Source organism: Mobula hypostoma, chromosome 5 (genome assembly GCF_963921235.1).
Source record: "Mobula hypostoma chromosome 5, sMobHyp1.1, whole genome shotgun sequence".
NCBI classification, from domain to species: domain Eukaryota; kingdom Metazoa; phylum Chordata; class Chondrichthyes; order Myliobatiformes; family Myliobatidae; genus Mobula; species Mobula hypostoma.
The window spans coordinates 179,627,901-179,645,949 of record NC_086101.1 but is presented as its reverse complement, the minus strand read 5'-3'; the positions used below and the strand labels follow the sequence as shown (position 1 = coordinate 179,645,949).

General features: G+C 41.3%; 1 protein-coding gene across 2 annotated transcripts in view; it reads right to left on the bottom strand.

Annotated features, from left to right (window-relative positions):
* The window catches only part of LOC134347196 (proteolipid protein DM beta), a 283,085-nt gene that overhangs the window by 52,426 nt on the left and 212,610 nt on the right, over nucleotides 1–18,049 (bottom strand). For both annotated transcript variants that reach the window (XM_063049477.1, XM_063049476.1), the window contains exons 2-3: nucleotides 9,981–10,173; nucleotides 4,736–4,892 (exon numbers count right to left, since the gene is read on the bottom strand). In XM_063049477.1, coding sequence (XP_062905547.1) covers nucleotides 4,736–4,892; nucleotides 9,981–10,173 — 350 coding nt within the window. The remainder of the gene's footprint in view (nucleotides 1–4,735; nucleotides 4,893–9,980; nucleotides 10,174–18,049) is intronic.

Here is an 18,049-nt window from a genome sequence, read left to right as displayed (position 1 = left end):
AAGTAAAAGGGCAAATTGGCAGCTGTATGGATGGTGAGAGATATTTGCCATTATGGTGGAGCACCAAAACCAAAAAAAACTGACAATGTCCTGAGCTATTCTGGAAAACAATTTAAAAGGTTCTTCTATTCCTCAGTCTGGCCTCTTACCTCCTCTCACCCGTCTGTCACTTCTCCCAGGGTTCCCTCCTCCTTCCTTCTCTCCTATGGTCCACCCTCTTCTCCTATCAGATTCATTCTGCTCTTGGATTTCCAGTATCTGCAGATTTTCTTCTGTTTGTTTCCTTCTTCTGCAACTTTTTATCTTTCCAACCCAACAGGCTTGACCTTCTAACTATCCTCCTTCTTCCTCCCCACCACCTTTTTATTCTGGTGTCTTCTCCCTTCCTTTTCAGTCCTGAAGAAGGGTCTCAGCCCAAAATGTCGACTGATTCATTTTCATTTTCATCTATGCTGCCTGACCTACTGAATTTCTCCAGCATTTTGAGTGTGCTAATTTGAGTTGTTCTCTTGACATATGATAAGAAATGTTCTTACAAGCCAAGAGCTAATAATGGCTTCTGTGGAAAGAATCTGGAAAATGGAACAGATTAGTCATGAAAGGCCAAGACTGACAGAAGAATGCAATTGAGCACTAAAGAATATAAAGCAATAAAACCTAAACGAATTATTATCAATTTATGAAAAGGAAAGTGAACACCAAAGATTCAATTGGAGAATGTTAGCAATGCTACATGCTTTTAATTAGGTTGCATTAGTCAGGATGATTGCTTGACCCAATTCATTTATCATTATCGTATGACATGGGCAATCACAATCTTTCCATACCACGATTGTTCTTGGCAAATTCTTCTACAGGAGTGTTTTGCCATTGCCACCTTCTTGAGCTGTGCTTATACAAGACAAGTAACCCCAGCCATTATCAATACTCTTCAGAGACTCTCTGCCTGGCATCAGTGGTCACATAATCAGGACTTATGCTATGCACCAGCTGTGGATACGACCATCCGCCACCTGCTCCCATGGCTTCATGTAGCTATGATCTGGCGGGGGTGGGGGGGTAAACAGGTGCCTAACATTATCCAGGAGTGACCTGCAGGCTAGCAGTGGGAGGAGCACCTTACACCTCCCTTGGTAGAGAGGTATCTCTACCCTATCTTATAAAGGAAAATGGATCCAATGTCAAATTTGTTAACTCATGTGTACATGGCATAAGCATTGGATTAAATATTGAAAATTGTTACTTCAGATGTAAGATAGAGTTTCAGTATATTTCATTATTTTCCTCAAATTTTATTAGATTAACCAAAGTCCAATTTTTGTTCTTCAGGTGAATCTATCCATCTTTTTGTTGTGCTAAAATTCCTGAGCCATTCTCCCTACAGGCAATCATCAACAAATGTACTAATTTACTAACCAACAGTTAATCATAGGTTATGGCTGCCTTGTAGGCAAAACTACTAAAGAATGATTCCGTTCAGTATCTTGACAAGGCACAAAAAAAAAGTTCCTTTATTCTCTTATGTAATTGCTGTAGATTTTATCAAAGCTGTAAATATCATCATAAATTTGAGGGAATACCAGAACACAGGTTTGCTTTCAGCACCATCTTTTATCAAGCTCAAGGTAATTATTATTTTGAACATCAGGTTACAAATTAGTGCTGATTTAATTATATTATAATAATATTATAAACAGTCTTTTGATTTAATTGCTTTAATGACTGATTATTATTCATTGTGTAGTCTCTGTTCTCTTGGATTTTATTTTTTTAAAAGCTAAAGATCCTCTTGAAAGGTTGATAAGTTACAGACTCAAAGACAAATTGGTCATTCTTACCCGCCTCAGAAAAACACAATGGAGGGCTTTCTAAAGGCAGGGATGACACAATCATGGCTGACAAGAGAAATCAAAGCCAAAAAGACAGCATATAATAGACCAAAAATTAGTGGGAAGTTAGCGGATTAGGAAGCTTTTAAAAATCAATAGAAGGCAACTAAAAAGTCATTAAGAAGGAATATGAAGGTAAGTTAGCCAATAATATTAGAGGATCCCAAAAGTTTATTCTGATACATGGTGGTGGAGGTGGATACGATAAGGTCTTTAGAGTCCTGGATAGGTACAAGGTCCCTAGAAAAATAGAGGGCTATGGGTAACCCTAGGTAATTTCTAAAGTACATGTTCAGCATAGCATTGCAGGCCAAAGGGCCTATATTGTGCTGTAATTTTTCTAAGTTTCTATAATGTGTAAAAGAAATGGTGAGAGTAGATATTGGACCGCTGGAAAATGATGCTGGAGAGGTATTCATGAGGGAAAAAGAAATGCCTGATGAACTGAATAAGTATTTTGCATCAGTCTTTACTGTGGAAGACACTTACAGTATGCTCGAAGTTTGAGAGTGTTGGCGGCAGAAGTGTGTGAATTGGCCATTACTAGGGAGAAGGTTCTGGAGGTAGATAAATCACACCAGGGTTCTGAAAGAGGTGGCCAAAGAGATTGTGGGAGCACTTGTAATGATCTTTCAAGAATCAGTTGATTCTGGCATGGTTCCAGAGGAATGGAAAATTGCAAATGTCATTCCACTTTCAAGAAAGAAGAGGGGTAGAAGAAAGGAAATTATAGATTCAAAGGTCCAATTTAATGTCAGAGAAATGTATATAATATACATCTGAAATGCTTTTTCTTCGCAACCATCCACAAAAACAGAGAAGTGCCCCAAAGAATGAACGACAGTTAAATATTAGAACCCCAGAGTCTCCCCCCCCCCAGCTCCCCTCCCACCCGCGCGTAAGCGGCAGCAAGCAACAATCCTCCCTCCCCCCACCGGCAAAAAAAAGCAACGGCACCCACCACCAAGCACTCAAGTGTGAGCAAAGCAATAGCAAAGACACAGACTTGCAGTTACCCCAAAGACTTTGAGTTTCACCCAGTATACAACATACCACAGGCTCTCCCTCTCTGGAATGAGGGAGAAGGAGGTGTCTCCATTTTACCAGCGAGGAGTGGGGAGACATAACAAACAACTCGCTGGTTTATGATGTTAAAAGTCCATTACTTCACTTTTTTTGAGCTCTGTGTCAGAAGATCTCAAAGATCTCGAGTCTTCGGTCACACAGCAAATACCCCGACTCCCCCGATGACACATAGGTCTCCTGCCGTGACACCGACCCTCAATCTGCCCATCTCCAGAGCCCCTAGATCCTAGGCTTCCAAATCCGAGCTGGACTCTTAGGCTGAACCCTTGGCATGCCAAATAATGACGGTCGATTATGAAACCCTGAGAGCAGGTCCCATTCCCGCAAAGAAGCGAAGTTGGCGTGTAACTCCAAGTCAGTTAGTCTGAACTCAATAGTTTGAAAAATATTGGAATAGATTGTTAAAGATGTGGTTTTGGTGTATTTGAAGCATATGATAAAATAGGCTGTAGCCAGCATGGTTTTCTTAAGGGAAAATCTTGCCTGAAAAATCTGTTGGAATTTTTTTTGAAGAAATAACAAGCAGGGTAGACAAAGAAGAATTGGTGGATGCTGTGTACTTGGATTTTTAGAAGTCCTTTGACAAGGAGCCATACATGAGGCTGCTTAACAAGTTAAGAGCATATGGCATTACGGGGAAGATACTAGCATAGATTAAACAGTGGCTGATTGGCAGGAGGCAAACAGTGGGATAAAGGGAACCTTTTCTGATTGCCTGCCGGTGCATTCCACAGGGGTCTATCTTGGGACCACTTCTTTTCAGATTATATGTCAACGATTGGGTGATGGAATTGACGGACTTGTGGCAAAGTTTGTGGACAATATGAAGATAGGTGGAAAGGCAGGCAGTTTTGAGGAAGTGGAGAGACTATAGGAGGGCTTCGACAGATTATGTTGGTCACGTGGCCAAGTGGTTAAGGCGTTCATCTAGTGATCTGAAGGTCGCTAGTTCGAGCCTCAGCTGTGGCAGTGTGTTTGTGTCCTTGAGCAAGGCACTTAATCACACATTGCTCTATTGTCTGTGCGAGGAGTGGCGCCCCACACAGACTTCCAATCTGCGCCTTGTAAGGCTTGAAAATGCCCGACGCAGGCCTCTCTTGGTCTGAGTCGACGTACCCTCCTTCCCTCCCCTAGACAGATTAGGAGAATGGACAAAGAATTGGCAGATAGAATACAGTGTTGGTAAGTGTATGGTCATGTATTTTGGTAGAAAAAATTAAGGGGTAGACTATTTTATAAATGAAAAGGAAATTCAAAAATCTGAGGTGCAAAGAAACTTGGGAGTCCTTGTGCAGGATTCTCCAAAGGTTAATTTGCAGGTTGAGTCAGTGGTGAGGAAGGCAAATGAGATGTAAACATTAATTTCAGGAGGACTAGAATATAAAAGCAAGGGTGTAATTTTGGGGCTTTATAAAACACTGGTGAAGTCTCACTTGGAGCTTTGTGAGCAGTTTTGGGCCCCTTACCCAAGAAAGGATGTGCTGACATAGGAGAGAGTCCCAAGGTGGTTCATGAAAATGATTCCAGGATTGAAAGGCTTGTCATATGAAAAGCCTCTACTCACTAGAATTCAGAAGAATGAGGAGTGACCTAATTGAAACCTATTGAGTGTTGAAAGGCCTCGATAGAGTGGATGGGGAAAGGATGTTTCCTCTGGTGGGAGAATCTAAGACCAGAGAAAACAGCCTCAGAATAGAGGGGTATCATTTTAGAATGCCTCTGACTCTAAATACTCAAAGCAATGAAAGGTCATCACATACCCAGCCACTGACGCATCGGCCACAGGTGGTGATTTTGAAGTCTCCATAGAGATCCTTGATGGCTCCGGTAGTGAAAAATCCTTCCACCATCAGGAGAATGCCATAGACAAAGAAGGCAGCTGCCACCCCATAGATGACATACTTGAAGATGTCAATCCTGCAAGGTCAAGTGTACAAGCAACAGATTATCATACAAGGGAAGGTACCAACATTTTCAAAGCTGAAAGAATTCACTTGGCTCACGTTGATAAAAAAAAATCCTACATTCCAGTTGTCAATCCATAGTGCTGTAGATGATTACTCTTCAAGAGCTTTTCCAGATACGGTGTAAATGTAATGAACATTTATGCCTTCATCTCCTTCTCAAACAGTGAATTTCACCCTACATATGGCATTCATCAGCCTGAAGAGGACATGAGGCATATATCCATGAGCATGTGAATTGCTGGAAGATGTAATCAGTCAGAATGTTCCAATAAATGAAAATTAAAAAAAAACAACTTCAGATACTGGAAATCTAAAGTTTCATGGTGCTTATCTTGTTGTTCAGGCAACAGAGTGAAATAATTTATTGCGAGTGAACTAAACTCTTCTGCCCTCACTCTACCTAGTTTTCTTCAAGCTACTATTTCCCTATCTTGAAAAAAATAAGGATCTGATTACTATGCCCAAGGTTTAAGTTAATTAAAATTGGAATGGAAGTTGGTTCCAGAAATCAGGCACTTTCTTGCTCATCCATCTTGTCCACACATTCAGTAAGAATGTAGTTGATCTGATTTTTGTGTTAAGTCCTCTCTGCTACCTGACCTCTACGACCATTACAGTCTGAATATTATCAGCCTACAATCTGCTCGTTTTTTACCACCATTTCCCCCAACTGGATCTGGTTCCAATTACCTTTCATCTCTCTCTGAATGGTTCCCACTATCACTTAAAGAAGGGATTCTGCAGATGCTGGAAATCTAGAACAACTCACACAACATGCTAGAGGAACTCAGTAGGGTCTCAGCCTGAAACATTGGGTATTTATTCCCCTCCATAGATTTTCCCTGACATGTTGAGTTCCTCCATCATTTTGAGTGTGCTGCTCCCACTATCACCTTTTTTACTTAACAGATTCCAGAATTCGTAACCTTTGTGTTCCAGCTTCTCTTCCCCCAACAACTGTCTTCCCCTCCCCACATCTTTTATTTCTCTGCCTCCATCTCTCAACCACTTGCCTTGTCTCTCCTATTTGGTTTCATCTGCTCTTTATTCTTCATCCTCCACCCGCTCCTGCTTAATCCACCAATCACCGCTGGCCCCTTTTTCACTGCTCCCCCTCTCCACTTTATACCAGCTATCTCCCCTCTCCACTCCTCATCCTGATGCAGGGTTTCAACCCAAAACATTGATGATTCATTTCTCAGTACAAATGCTGCTTAACCTGTTGGTTAGTTCAGATTCCAGCATCTGTCATCTGAAGTGTCTCTCTTTACAAAATCCTTGACATTCAGTGGCTTAACCCCTCTAGCACTCCTTCTCACCTCTATCTTAAGTGTGTAAACGTTGTTCTAAATCAGAGATTCCCAACCTGGGGCCCACAGACCCCTTGCTTATTGGATTGGTCCATGGCATAATAAAAGATTGGGAACCCCAATTGGGGTGGATTTTTCCATAATGAAATATCCTTTCAATATCCGTCCTCTTGAAATCTCAGACCGTTACATTTCACTAAGATTACTTTTCATGCTTTCTCTATTCCAATGAGTATATGCTAAGCTGGCAGATTCATTAAAAAAAAGCTTTCATCCTGGAATCCGGGTGAGATTTCGTTTAACTCCCTTGTAAGTGTAGTCTCCTTAGAAATGAATAAGGTACTTGGGACCTGGTTGATGATGGACTGGGCAACATATGTATCCACATACCAATTTTAGATGTCAATTGGATAGGTGGGAGGGGAGAAGCAAATAACATTTTCATTGGGAAACAAGTTATTGTGCTAGGAATAAAAGTTGAACATTTGGTAACAGCAAGTCAGGTGACATCAGTAGTGATAGAAATAAATTGATACTTCACATCAAAGGCATTCCATCAGAACCTAAAACATCAAAGAAACATCAACAGCATTCTATAAGAACCTGAAATATCAAAGAAACACCAAAAGCTTTCCATCAGATCTGAAACACTAACTCTATTCCTCTTTCCACAGATGTTGACTGACCTGCTGAGAATTTCCTGCATTTTCTGATTTTATTTCATATTTCTAGAATCTAGAATTTTATTTCAATTTTTATTTTTGAGAGTTAACAAACCTGAAACTTGTTTATAATCTATAGACACAATGGCTGAGGAATTTAGATTCAATTAATTCTATGCAGTTTAGAACTAGAAAGCTACTATCAGGAATAGGGAACATGAAATACAGGTTTGTTATCAAAACCAATCCATTTCAGGACAATGTTTTCAGAAAGGAGACCTGCCGAACTTCTTTGGAATTTGCCATTTACTTCACTCAACCTTGCAGGCATGGTAGACTGTGAAATCCCCACAGAAATGGATGCACAGACTACTCAGTTCAACAAAAGTAGTGGATCAACATTAACAAAGTAAGGCTAGCTTCAGAAAAAAAGTGACAGGTTATCTCCTTAAGATACACTGGAGGCACTGATATACTGAACATTGAGATGGAGAAAAGGCAACTGAAAGGCACAGTCTGAGAATAAGGAACCAGTACTTTAGATTGAAAAAAGGGAAAAATTATCTTTACTAGAGGGTTGAAATTCTCTCACTCTGCGGCTCTGGATACTTAATTCTTGAAAGCATTCAATGGGTTTCTGGGCACCAAGGGAAGCAGTGGAAATGGGGATCAGGGAGGGGAAATAGATGAGTCGTGTTCTTATTGATTGCTGAACAGAGTATTATTATGGTGGTGCACAGTGATTACATTATCAACATTCCAAATTCAGATTAAAATCAGTTTATTTTCACTGTTTAATGTAACATGAAATCTGTTGCTTTGCAGCAGCAGTACAGTGCAAATATACAAAATTAATATAACATTAAAAAATAAATAAATAGGACAATTAGAAAACAAAAGATTAAGTGTTCATGGGTCATATACCATTCAATATCTGACAGTGGAGGGAAAGAAGTGCTTGTGATGGAGCCCTTTGCAGCCTCTTATAATCCTGTGCATTGGAGCCTCTATTTCAGGCATCTCACCGTTCATTTAAAAATCTGGAATTTAAAATAAAGATCTACTTTAATGATTCTATGGGAGGGGTTACAGGATGGGGTGGAGATTTGCTTGGTACATCCAGTCTTACTTCAATGTGAGCACATTTACAGCAATGTGTCTGATTCTGAACTGGCTGAGTAAACCACTCTATACAGGGACAATTGAAAATGGGAAAAACTGCTACTGTAACCAGAAACAACCAGAATAGGACTCAAGGGACTCTATGGACAACTGCTGGTCCTTAATGATTCTAATGTTTTACAAGTTCACCTTGTCAGTAGTGTTGAAAGCTAAGTAGTATTGCACCATATTGTACTGTCTCAGTACTTTTATATTTGTGTGCTGTAGCACTTTTTATTCACAGCTATTTTGTAAATAACACTATTCTTTGCATTTCTGGTCAGATACTAACTGCATTTCATTGGCTTGTATCTGGACTCGGCACAATTACAATAAAATTGAATCTAATCTAATCTAATCTAATATTCTTAGCACCACATTTGTCTTTGCAATGTAAAATATCTTTGTAAGACTGACATTGAGTCATTTGCACCTGACATTCCCTTTCACCCACACACATTAATTCCTATCATAGGAAGATTCCACTCAATAAACAAGTGCAACTACTTTTCATCGTGTATTCTGTATGCAAAAGCAAGATGATTTATTTATTTATACAGTGTGGAATAGACCTTTATAGCCCTTTGAACACAGAACAATTTACAGAAACCAATTAACCTGCCAACCAGTACGTCGTTGGACTGTGGGAGGAAACTGCAGCACCCAGAGAAAACCCACGTGGTCACGGGGAGAACGTACAAACTCCTTACAGGCCACAGTGGGAATAGAACCCGCGTCACCTACACTGTAAAGTGTCAGCCATAAAGACTCTCGTATTTGTGTTCCCTGAAGTTTATAATAGGGATTTGTCTTATTCAAGCATATAGGATCCAAAGGGACTTGACCATATGACATAGAAGCAGAATTAGGCCATTCGTTCCATCTAGACTGCTCCACCATTCCATCATGGCCGATCTGTTTCCCTCTCAACCCTAGCTTTCTGCCTTCTCCCCATAACCTTTCATGTACTCAGTAATGAAGAACCTATCACCTCGGCCCTAAGTACACTCAATAACTTGACTTCCACAGCTCTCTATGGCAACAAATTCATAGATTCATTACCCTCAGGCTAAAGAAATTTCTCATGACCTTCATTCTAAAGCAACATCCCCCTACTCTGAGGCTGCTCTTTCTGAATAAAGACTGTCATATTTCCATTCCTTGTAATTCAGAATAAGGGGTTGCTGTATTCAAACATAGAGGATCCAAAGAGTAGATGTTGAGATGTTTTCAGTAGAGGAAGAATCAAAAACAGGGGACCTAGCTGCAAAATAAGGGTCCCGGTCATTTAAAGCTGAGGTGCTACAAATTTTTCTCTCAAAGGGTGGTGAATCTCTTGCACTCTCGCTCAACAAGTGTGGAGAGGCCTGATCATTAGATATATTTAAGGGGGAGATAGATCAATATATGAAGAATTGAGGAATTGTGAAGGATGCGAAACTGGAACAGGAGTTGAGGCCAGCAGAGATCAGCAATTATCAAATTGTATGGTGAGGTAGGCCTGAAGGCTTCCTAGCCTATTCCTGCACCTATTTTCTTTTGTTCAGTGTCAATCGATCAGGGAATGGACCGTAGATCTTCTCAGTCACTGTGTTTCCAATGCATCTCATAGATATTGATTGGAATAAGGATACTGAACAGGTATCCCAATAAATGCCATTTTACTGTCCTGAAAGGATTCCTCCAACATGAGAGATTTCTCTTTTTGGATTTTAAATACCTCTCCAAAGCCTCCCCCAAATTTCATCTGTCCCAAGGAGAGCAACCCCAGCTTCACCAGATTAAGTACACAACACAATCCTTCGTCTTTGAAGCCATTCTTTTACGTCTCTTCTGCAACCTCTCTTTCCATGTGTGGTATGAGCAACTGGCCAAAGTAGAGTGTCAGGAGAAGGAACTACTTACATGGTGAACACATCTAAGGTGTCTCCAGCACCTCTTACCACCTCAAAGTTATTTTGCAGAATTGTGACTGTTCCGGAGAGCGCTTCATGGCCACAGCCACAGAACAGTGCCACCCCAGCATACAGAAGGATGGTGGCAATCAGGGAGGCATAGGGAATGCCCCCCAGACACTTGATACAGCACTCGAAACATCCTGAAACACACAATAAAAACAAAGGAAAATCAAGAGGTTGCAACTTATAAAATTTTTAAACTTCTAAGATGCTTGAAATTGCTTAACAATTCTTAAGTAATAGATCAGTCATTTACAATGTAAGGTTACAACATTTAAGAAATAATTAAGTATATAAACCAGAAAATTGCCCTGATGTATAACATTCAAGGAAACAATACCACAGTTGTACATCTATCCTGCTTTATATAATCTTAGTCCAATTAATAAGACAATCATGCAGATTCTATAACAGGCAGAGAGCTCAGTCTTACAAATTTATTGCTCAGGTAGTGAAGCTCATAATCATTTTTATCACAAGCAGACTTTACCGCAAAGTCATAAAGTTCAGTAATATATCCACTCATAACATGAAGCTCTACTTCATAACTAAACTTCATTCATATAAAAAATGTCTCATACAGGCAAAAAAAGACATTGCATGGCTAATTTACCATTTTGTTACACCAGCCTCAACTTGTCTAAGTCACACCCCACCACCAGCCATGGATTTCCCATCCCATCAAGGATCTTTGTAGCTTAAGATGTTCTTGGTAGCTTAACCTATGTCAGCCATGGTCATATGTAACATTTTAAGCTATGACATTAAAATTTCTTATATCAATGGTTCAAAGGTTCATTGTAATGTCAAAGTATGCATTACAATACAACTCTGAAATTTGTCTTCTCCAGATAGCTATGAAATACAGAAAATCCATGAGAGTTGTTGAAAGAAAAAACTTCAATTCCCCCACCCACACATGAAAAAGAAACAAAACTTACAAACCCGAAACCCTCCACCCCATTCTTTGGACAAAAATCTAACAGATCACCCACATGGAAAACGGCAGCTGGACCATCAAACCCCGAACCCCCAACCCCTCCCTCACACAAAAACTAACAGGTCTCCCACAGGAAAACAGCAGCTAGAACATCAAACCCTAAACCCCAGACCCCTCCTCACATAAAAACTAACAGATCACCCACCCGAAAAATGACAGCCACAACATCAAAAACCACAAACCTCCAACCCCTTCCCTTACCAAAAACAGCAACAATAACATCAAACTCCCAACATGAATCCCAAGATCTAGCACAGACAGATGGGTTGAATGGCCTCACTCTGTACTCTAAATTCAATGAAGCAATGATTTCATCTTGGACTAATCATATAGGGTTAATATCCACAAAGTTTGGGATTTTATCAAATGATAAGCAAGAGGTTGTCTTATCGAAGCACTTTCAAAAAACTGATCAAGCAGGGAATCTACTGAGTATCATCAGCTTCCATCAGACAACTGTATTTCACCTAAAACTCATACTTACATGGGAGAAATATTCAGTGAATTGTCACAACAAATTGATTGATCGCATGAAGTTTTTAATACAGCATAGCATGACAATGGAAGTTTAAAATTCAAACTAAATTTCAAAGTTTAAAGCAAGTTCATTATCAAAGTATGTACAGTATACTATATGATATCCTGAAATTCATTTTCTTGCAGGCACTCACAGCAAAACAAAGAAATACAGTAGAATTTCTTAAAAATAACTATATATAGACAAAGACTGAAAAACACCCAATGTGCAAAAGAATGATAATCTCAAACAGTGGAATGAATGTGTAAGTTCACTGTCAATCATGTTAAGTGACTGCCCTGATTTAAGTGACTAATGATGGAGTTTATGAACATAATTTGCATGTAACTATTCCCCACCTGGCTCTTTAAGGTTGTTATAGCTGATGGGTGGTAGTGGTCATAAGCTCCCACTACCTATTAAATACTCCCAATGGCATGCATCTCAAATTGCTTCTAACAATCAAGTTCGGCTCCTGGCCTTCATGTGTGGCTTAGCTACTAAGCCCAGCGGAGTCATTTCTGCTGACAGGAGAAAGGGCAACAGCAGTTTATTGGCACTTTAAGACCAATCGCTTCGGGCAAATGAAGCTTGTCAGCTCATCTGGAAGGAAAACTCTGATCTCAAACCTCCACTGCCTTGTGTCATACACATTCATGGGGAAAGCTTCTGGAGTAAACCATGAGAGAAACCGGGAGCTGGAGTCCCTAAAGCAGTCCTACATTGAGTTCAATACTGACTGGCACCTCCTGTGACACCAATGGTACCGAGTTATATCAGTTTCTGCCATTCCTTTGGATTCATCGTCTGCATGGAGAGGGGGAACCTGCTTGTGCCCCATATCATACTGCCCTGGCTTGTGCATCATGTAGACCAGTGGTCCCCAACCTCCGGGCCGCGAAGCATGCAGTGGTGCAGAGGTGGCCAGGACGCACCCAGCACGTCTTTAAGAAAAAAGCCAAAATAAACAGGCTAATTAATTAGGTGCCGCCCGGCACGTAAACATCGGCCCAGATCAGAGGCGATTGCTGATTGTGTAGAACAAGTGAAATCGGCAATCGCCTCTGATCTGGGCCGACATTTACGTGCCGGGCGGCACCTAATTAATTAGCTTGTTTATTTTGGCTTTTTTCTTAAAGACGTGCTGGGTGCGTCCCTGCTACCACTGCACCACTGCATGCTTCGCGGCAATGTATCAGTCTGCGGCCCGGAGGTTAGGGACCACTGATGTAGACAGCTGTAAAGCAACATCCATGCTTGACCCTGACCAACAGAGGGCCTCATATTCACCATCCACTGCACTTTACTGGAAATATCATCTGCTGGATCAATGGTTCAATGGTTCCATTTAATATCAGAGAATGCATACAGTATACCACCTGAAATTCTTACTCTTCACAGACATTCACGAAATACCCCAAAGAGGACGTTAGAACCCCAAATGCCCCCTCCCCCCTCCAACACACAAGTAGCAACAAAGTATCAACCCTCCCTTTTCCCCTCGCCCCCACACTTGTTTCAGCAAAAAGCATCAGCCTCCACCACCCACCAGGCAAGCAATAGTAAAGCCCCCAAAGAGACCATGATCTAGAGTCCATCAAAAACCACTGTTCATCCCAACAGCTCAATATCCCACAGGCTTGCTCTCTCTGTCTAATGAGGCATCACTCCTTCCCCAGCGAGAGGGGAGGCGACCAGCTCGCTGCTTCGATGTTACAGTGTGGAGTGTCGCTTTATTTCGCGTTCCCCCAGCTCGAGAATCAGTCAACCTCACCATCGAGAGAGGGACAGACAGAGAGAGCGAGAAAGGGCGATGGCTTGAGCTCAGAGGCCGCTGTCAGCTGCACCCACTGTCTCGATGTTCCGATCTCCCATGACGCATCAGTCAGCCACACTGGCGAGGAATCAGGTTGTCCACAGGGCCGCATAAGTGAACACAGGATGACTCTGCTACAGATTTAGATATAAACTCTGTTCCCTCCGGTCTTAATCGATTAAATTGACTTTCTTTGATTCCTAATTCAAGTCCAGTCAGATTGCAATTCACTCATCTATCTTGTATACAGTATAGAGAAAAATGCATCATTTGCATTAACAACCAACACAACCTAATGATGTGTTGGGGCAGAAAGCAAGTGATGTCACTAATTCTGTCGCCAAAATAGCATGCCTATTATGATTATAGATTTTTTAGTGTATTGCACTGTAACGCTGCCACAAAACAACAAATTTCACGACATATGTCAATGATATTAAACTTAATTCTGGTGCCCACAATGTTCAGCAGAGCAACACAAGCGACAACCACAACAGCAAGGCAAACACAAGAGATTGTGCAGATGCTTTAAATCCAGAGCAACACACACAAAATACTGGAGGAACTCAGCATCTATGAGGAGGAATTAACAGTTGATATTTCGAGCTGAGGCCTTTCATCAGAACAGCAAGACAAACCCCCCTTTCCATCCTCCAACCCACCCACTTACACACATAGACAGACCCCCAGCCCTAGGACAGGCTCATACTCACTGGCTGATATTATTTTTAGTTGACCCTATCTATTTTAATAATAGGCCAATAAAGTAATTAAGATGAGGATTTTAGAAAGCCTTTCTTTTCATAGATTTTCATTCTGTAGATTGATGGTCTTTTGTTAGTAAAGTTCTTTATAACAATATCATGTAAGTTGTGGATCATTGGTGTTCCATGTCTCTAATGATAATACTACTGTGAGGCACAAGAGAAATGATTGGCCAAAGCCCATGTCAATCAAGATTGCTGCCCATATTGCTGTAATCAGAATAAGAGGGTCAGCAACTTTCAATTCCAGAGGATTTGTCCGAGGTCAAGCTCATAAGTGCCATTACAAAGAAGGCACGGCAGAATCAGAATCAGGTTTAATACCACCGGCATACGTCATGAAATTTGTTAAATTAGCGGCAGCAGTACAATGCAGTTCATGGTAAAGACAGAAAAAGAAACATATATATAAATCAATTAGAGTAAGTATATATGTGTAGATTAAATAGTTAAAATAAAAATAGTACAAAAACAAAAAAAAAACTGAGATAGTCCAATGTCTTCATTATATATGCAACTGTACTCCACTCTGCATTTTTCTGAGGATGTGATTGCATTTATATTAGAGGCTGAAGAACATGTTTATTCCATACTGCAAATGGACTCTCAAATAAGTCGGAGTAAATGCAGCATGATCCACTATCTTCATATTGGTCGTTGTAGGTGCAGCAATTAAAGCAGAAACTGAGTAGTTAATGGCAGCGGAGAAAGAGTCCCCCTTGATGTTGGGCTTGGAGTTCATTATTCAGATAAAAAGCCTCGATTTGAAACAGCAACTTTCCGTTTCCTTCAACAGATGCTGCCTGTGAGTTCCTCCAGCATTTTGTATGTTGCTCAGAGTTCATTAAGATAGGGGAGTAGACATTCCGGAAGCTGTGGTCTCTGCTGAAGACCAATTACTCAGGATCAAGAGAGAGGAAGATCAGAAAGGATGGTGTAACATAGCAGTGGTTCCAGCTGGAGGGCAGAGATGGGGTTGGAAGAAACAGCTGGATCAAGAGAGGTACTGCAATCCAGAACTTATTGGTTTGTAACCGTTGATATCAGAAAGGCTAGAGAAGGCTGAATGTGGAAGTAGAAGAACCAGGTCTGTAATGACAGACATCACAGATAAGGTTCAAACGAGTGCCGAGAAAATTTACAAGGATGTTGTCAGGATACATGGATGTGAGTTACAGGGAAGGGTTGAAGAGGTCAGGACTTTTTCCGCTGCACTGCAGGTGAATGAAGGGAGATTTGATAGAGGTATACAAAATCATGAGGGATATAGATAGGGTCAATTCAAACACGAGGAATTCTGCAGATGCTGGAAATTCAAGCAACACACATCAAAGTTGCTAGTGAACGCAGCAGGCCAGGCAGTATCTCTAGGAAGAGGTACAGTCGATGTTTCGGGCCGAGACCCTTCGTCAGGACTAACTGAAGGAAGAACTAGTAAGAGGTTTGAAAGTGGGAAGGGGAGGGGGGATCCAAAATGATAGGAGAAGACAGGAGGGGGAGGGATGGAGCCAAGAGCTGGACAGGTGATTGGCAAAAGGGATATGAGAGGATCATGGGACAGGAGGCCCAGGGAGAAAGAAAAGGGGGAGGGGGGGAAAACCCAGAGGATGGGCAAGGGGTATAGTGAGAGGGACAGAGGGAGAAAAAGGAGAGAGAGAGAAAGGAGAGGGAAAAAAGGAGCCTTTTTTCACTGAGGGTGGGTGAGACTAGAACTAGAGGTCAGGGGTTAAGGGTGAAAGGCCAAATGTTTAACGGCAACATGAGGGGGATCTTCTTCACTCGGAGATGGTGACGGTGTGAAACATGTTGCTAGCAGAAGTTGTGGATGCGGGTTTGATTTCAACATATAAGACAAATTTGGTTGTATACATGGATGGCAAGGGTATGGAGGTTCTATGCAGGTTGATAGAACTAGGCAAAATAATAGTTCAGCACGGACTTATAGTCAGCTTGTGCTGAAGAGTCTGTTTCTGTGCTGTAGTTTTCTATGACTGTATGACTACAATTCTTGCTCTGTTTTCATATGATTATTCTATTCAATAATCCAGACTGTTTAGAAAAGGACCACATTCCACACTCCAGTGGGCGAATTAACCATAGTTAAGTGTTTAATGATGGTTAATGGCCACTACCTTCGGCTGTGAAATGTCAGTTCACATTTAGTGAGGACTCACTAATTTGTGATTATCCAGCCCTTCCATCATGCAAAAACAATTTTGTTTCACTTTGCAAAGAAATCAAATAATGGGTGCAACACCCCTAACAACCATCACTCATTCATTATGTGCCGTGTCGTATGACGTAGGCGATTATGGTCTTCCCATGACCATAATGGCTCTTGGCAAATTTTTCGACTGAAGTGGTTTGCGGTTGCCTTCTTGTAGGGAGTGCCTCTACAAGACAGGTGACTCACCATTGTCAATACTCATCCAATGAAATCTTGTCAAAAGTCCAGGTGCCCTAGGCAGCAGTGTAACAATATTGTATCAAAATACAAGGGGCTGGAGAAACTGGAATCTGGAGCAACAAACAATCTGCTGGGTGTCATGCGAGATGGGCTTGGGAGAGGAATTGTCGGTGTTTTGGGTCAAAACCCTGCATCCAGAGCTTGTTTTTGAATGGAATACAGTATAGCCACATTATCCCATTTGTATATTAGGTACACAAAATCATAAGGGGTATAGACAGTGTAAGTTCAAGCAGGCTTTTACCACCGAGGTTGGGTAAGACTAGAACTAGTGGTCATAGGTTAAGGGTGAAAGGTGAAATGTTTAAGGGGAACCGAAGGGGGAACTTGTTCGCTTAGAGAGTGGTACAAGTGTGGAACAAGCTGCTAGAGGAAGTGGTGGATGTGGGTTGGATTGCAACAACTAAGAGCAGTTTGGTTAAATTCATGGATGGGAGGTGTATGGTCCAGGTGTGGGTCAATAATCCTGGGCAGAATAACATTTTGGCATGGACTAGTTGGGCCAAATGTTTTGTTTCTTTACTGTAGTACTCTATGACTCTATCCACCTGTCTAGTAGCTCTCACGCCACCTATAGCTGTCTCCAGGCAACATATTGACTTCAAAAGCAACCTTAGAAGCCACAGAACTATGGTGAAAGCTAGTAATTCTCCAGTCTGGAGAAATGTCGAAGAAGAAGCTATTATTTCGCTGGAAGATTGCCCAAAGAGCCTCATGGGAAGCTTTAAATTAGCAGCAAAAGTTTCTTATTCCATTTCTCAATGGCATATTCACTCCTACTCCTCAACCAAAAAGGGCAGCACTACTGGGAGAAGAAAGGAATACTTTCATCTATGTAGTACCTTTCACAAACTCTACATATCCTAAAAATGCCTTTCAGATGTAGTCACTGACATAAAGCAGGGAATACCTCAATTGCAAATCAGCGGTGTTCCCTCTTCCAAATGATCTAAGAAAAAAAATAACTTTCCAGTCAAGTAAAGGTGTGTCAGCACCTTTACTTTCGTAGAAGGTTAAAGAAGTATGGCATGTCATTGAACACACTACCAAACGTTTACAGGTTCACTGCTGAAAGTATCTTGACTGGCTGCATCACACATCAAAGTTGCTGATGAACACAGCAGGCCAGGCAGCATCTCTAGGAAGAGGTACAGTCGATGTTTCGGGCCGAGACCCTTCATCAGTGCTAACTGACGAAGGGTCTCGGCCCGAAACGTCGACTGTACCTCTTCCTAGTGATGCTGCCTGGCCTGCTGCGTTCACCAGCAACTTTCATGTGTGTTGCTTGAAATTCCAGCATCTGCAGAATTCCCCGTGTTTGCTGACTGGCTGCATTATGGTTTGGCATGGTAATTCAAATGTGTAGGGTTACAGGAAGCTGCAGGGAATAATTCCCTCAGTCTAATACATCATGGGCACAACCTTGCCCTTAATTAGAAGTATCAAAAAGAA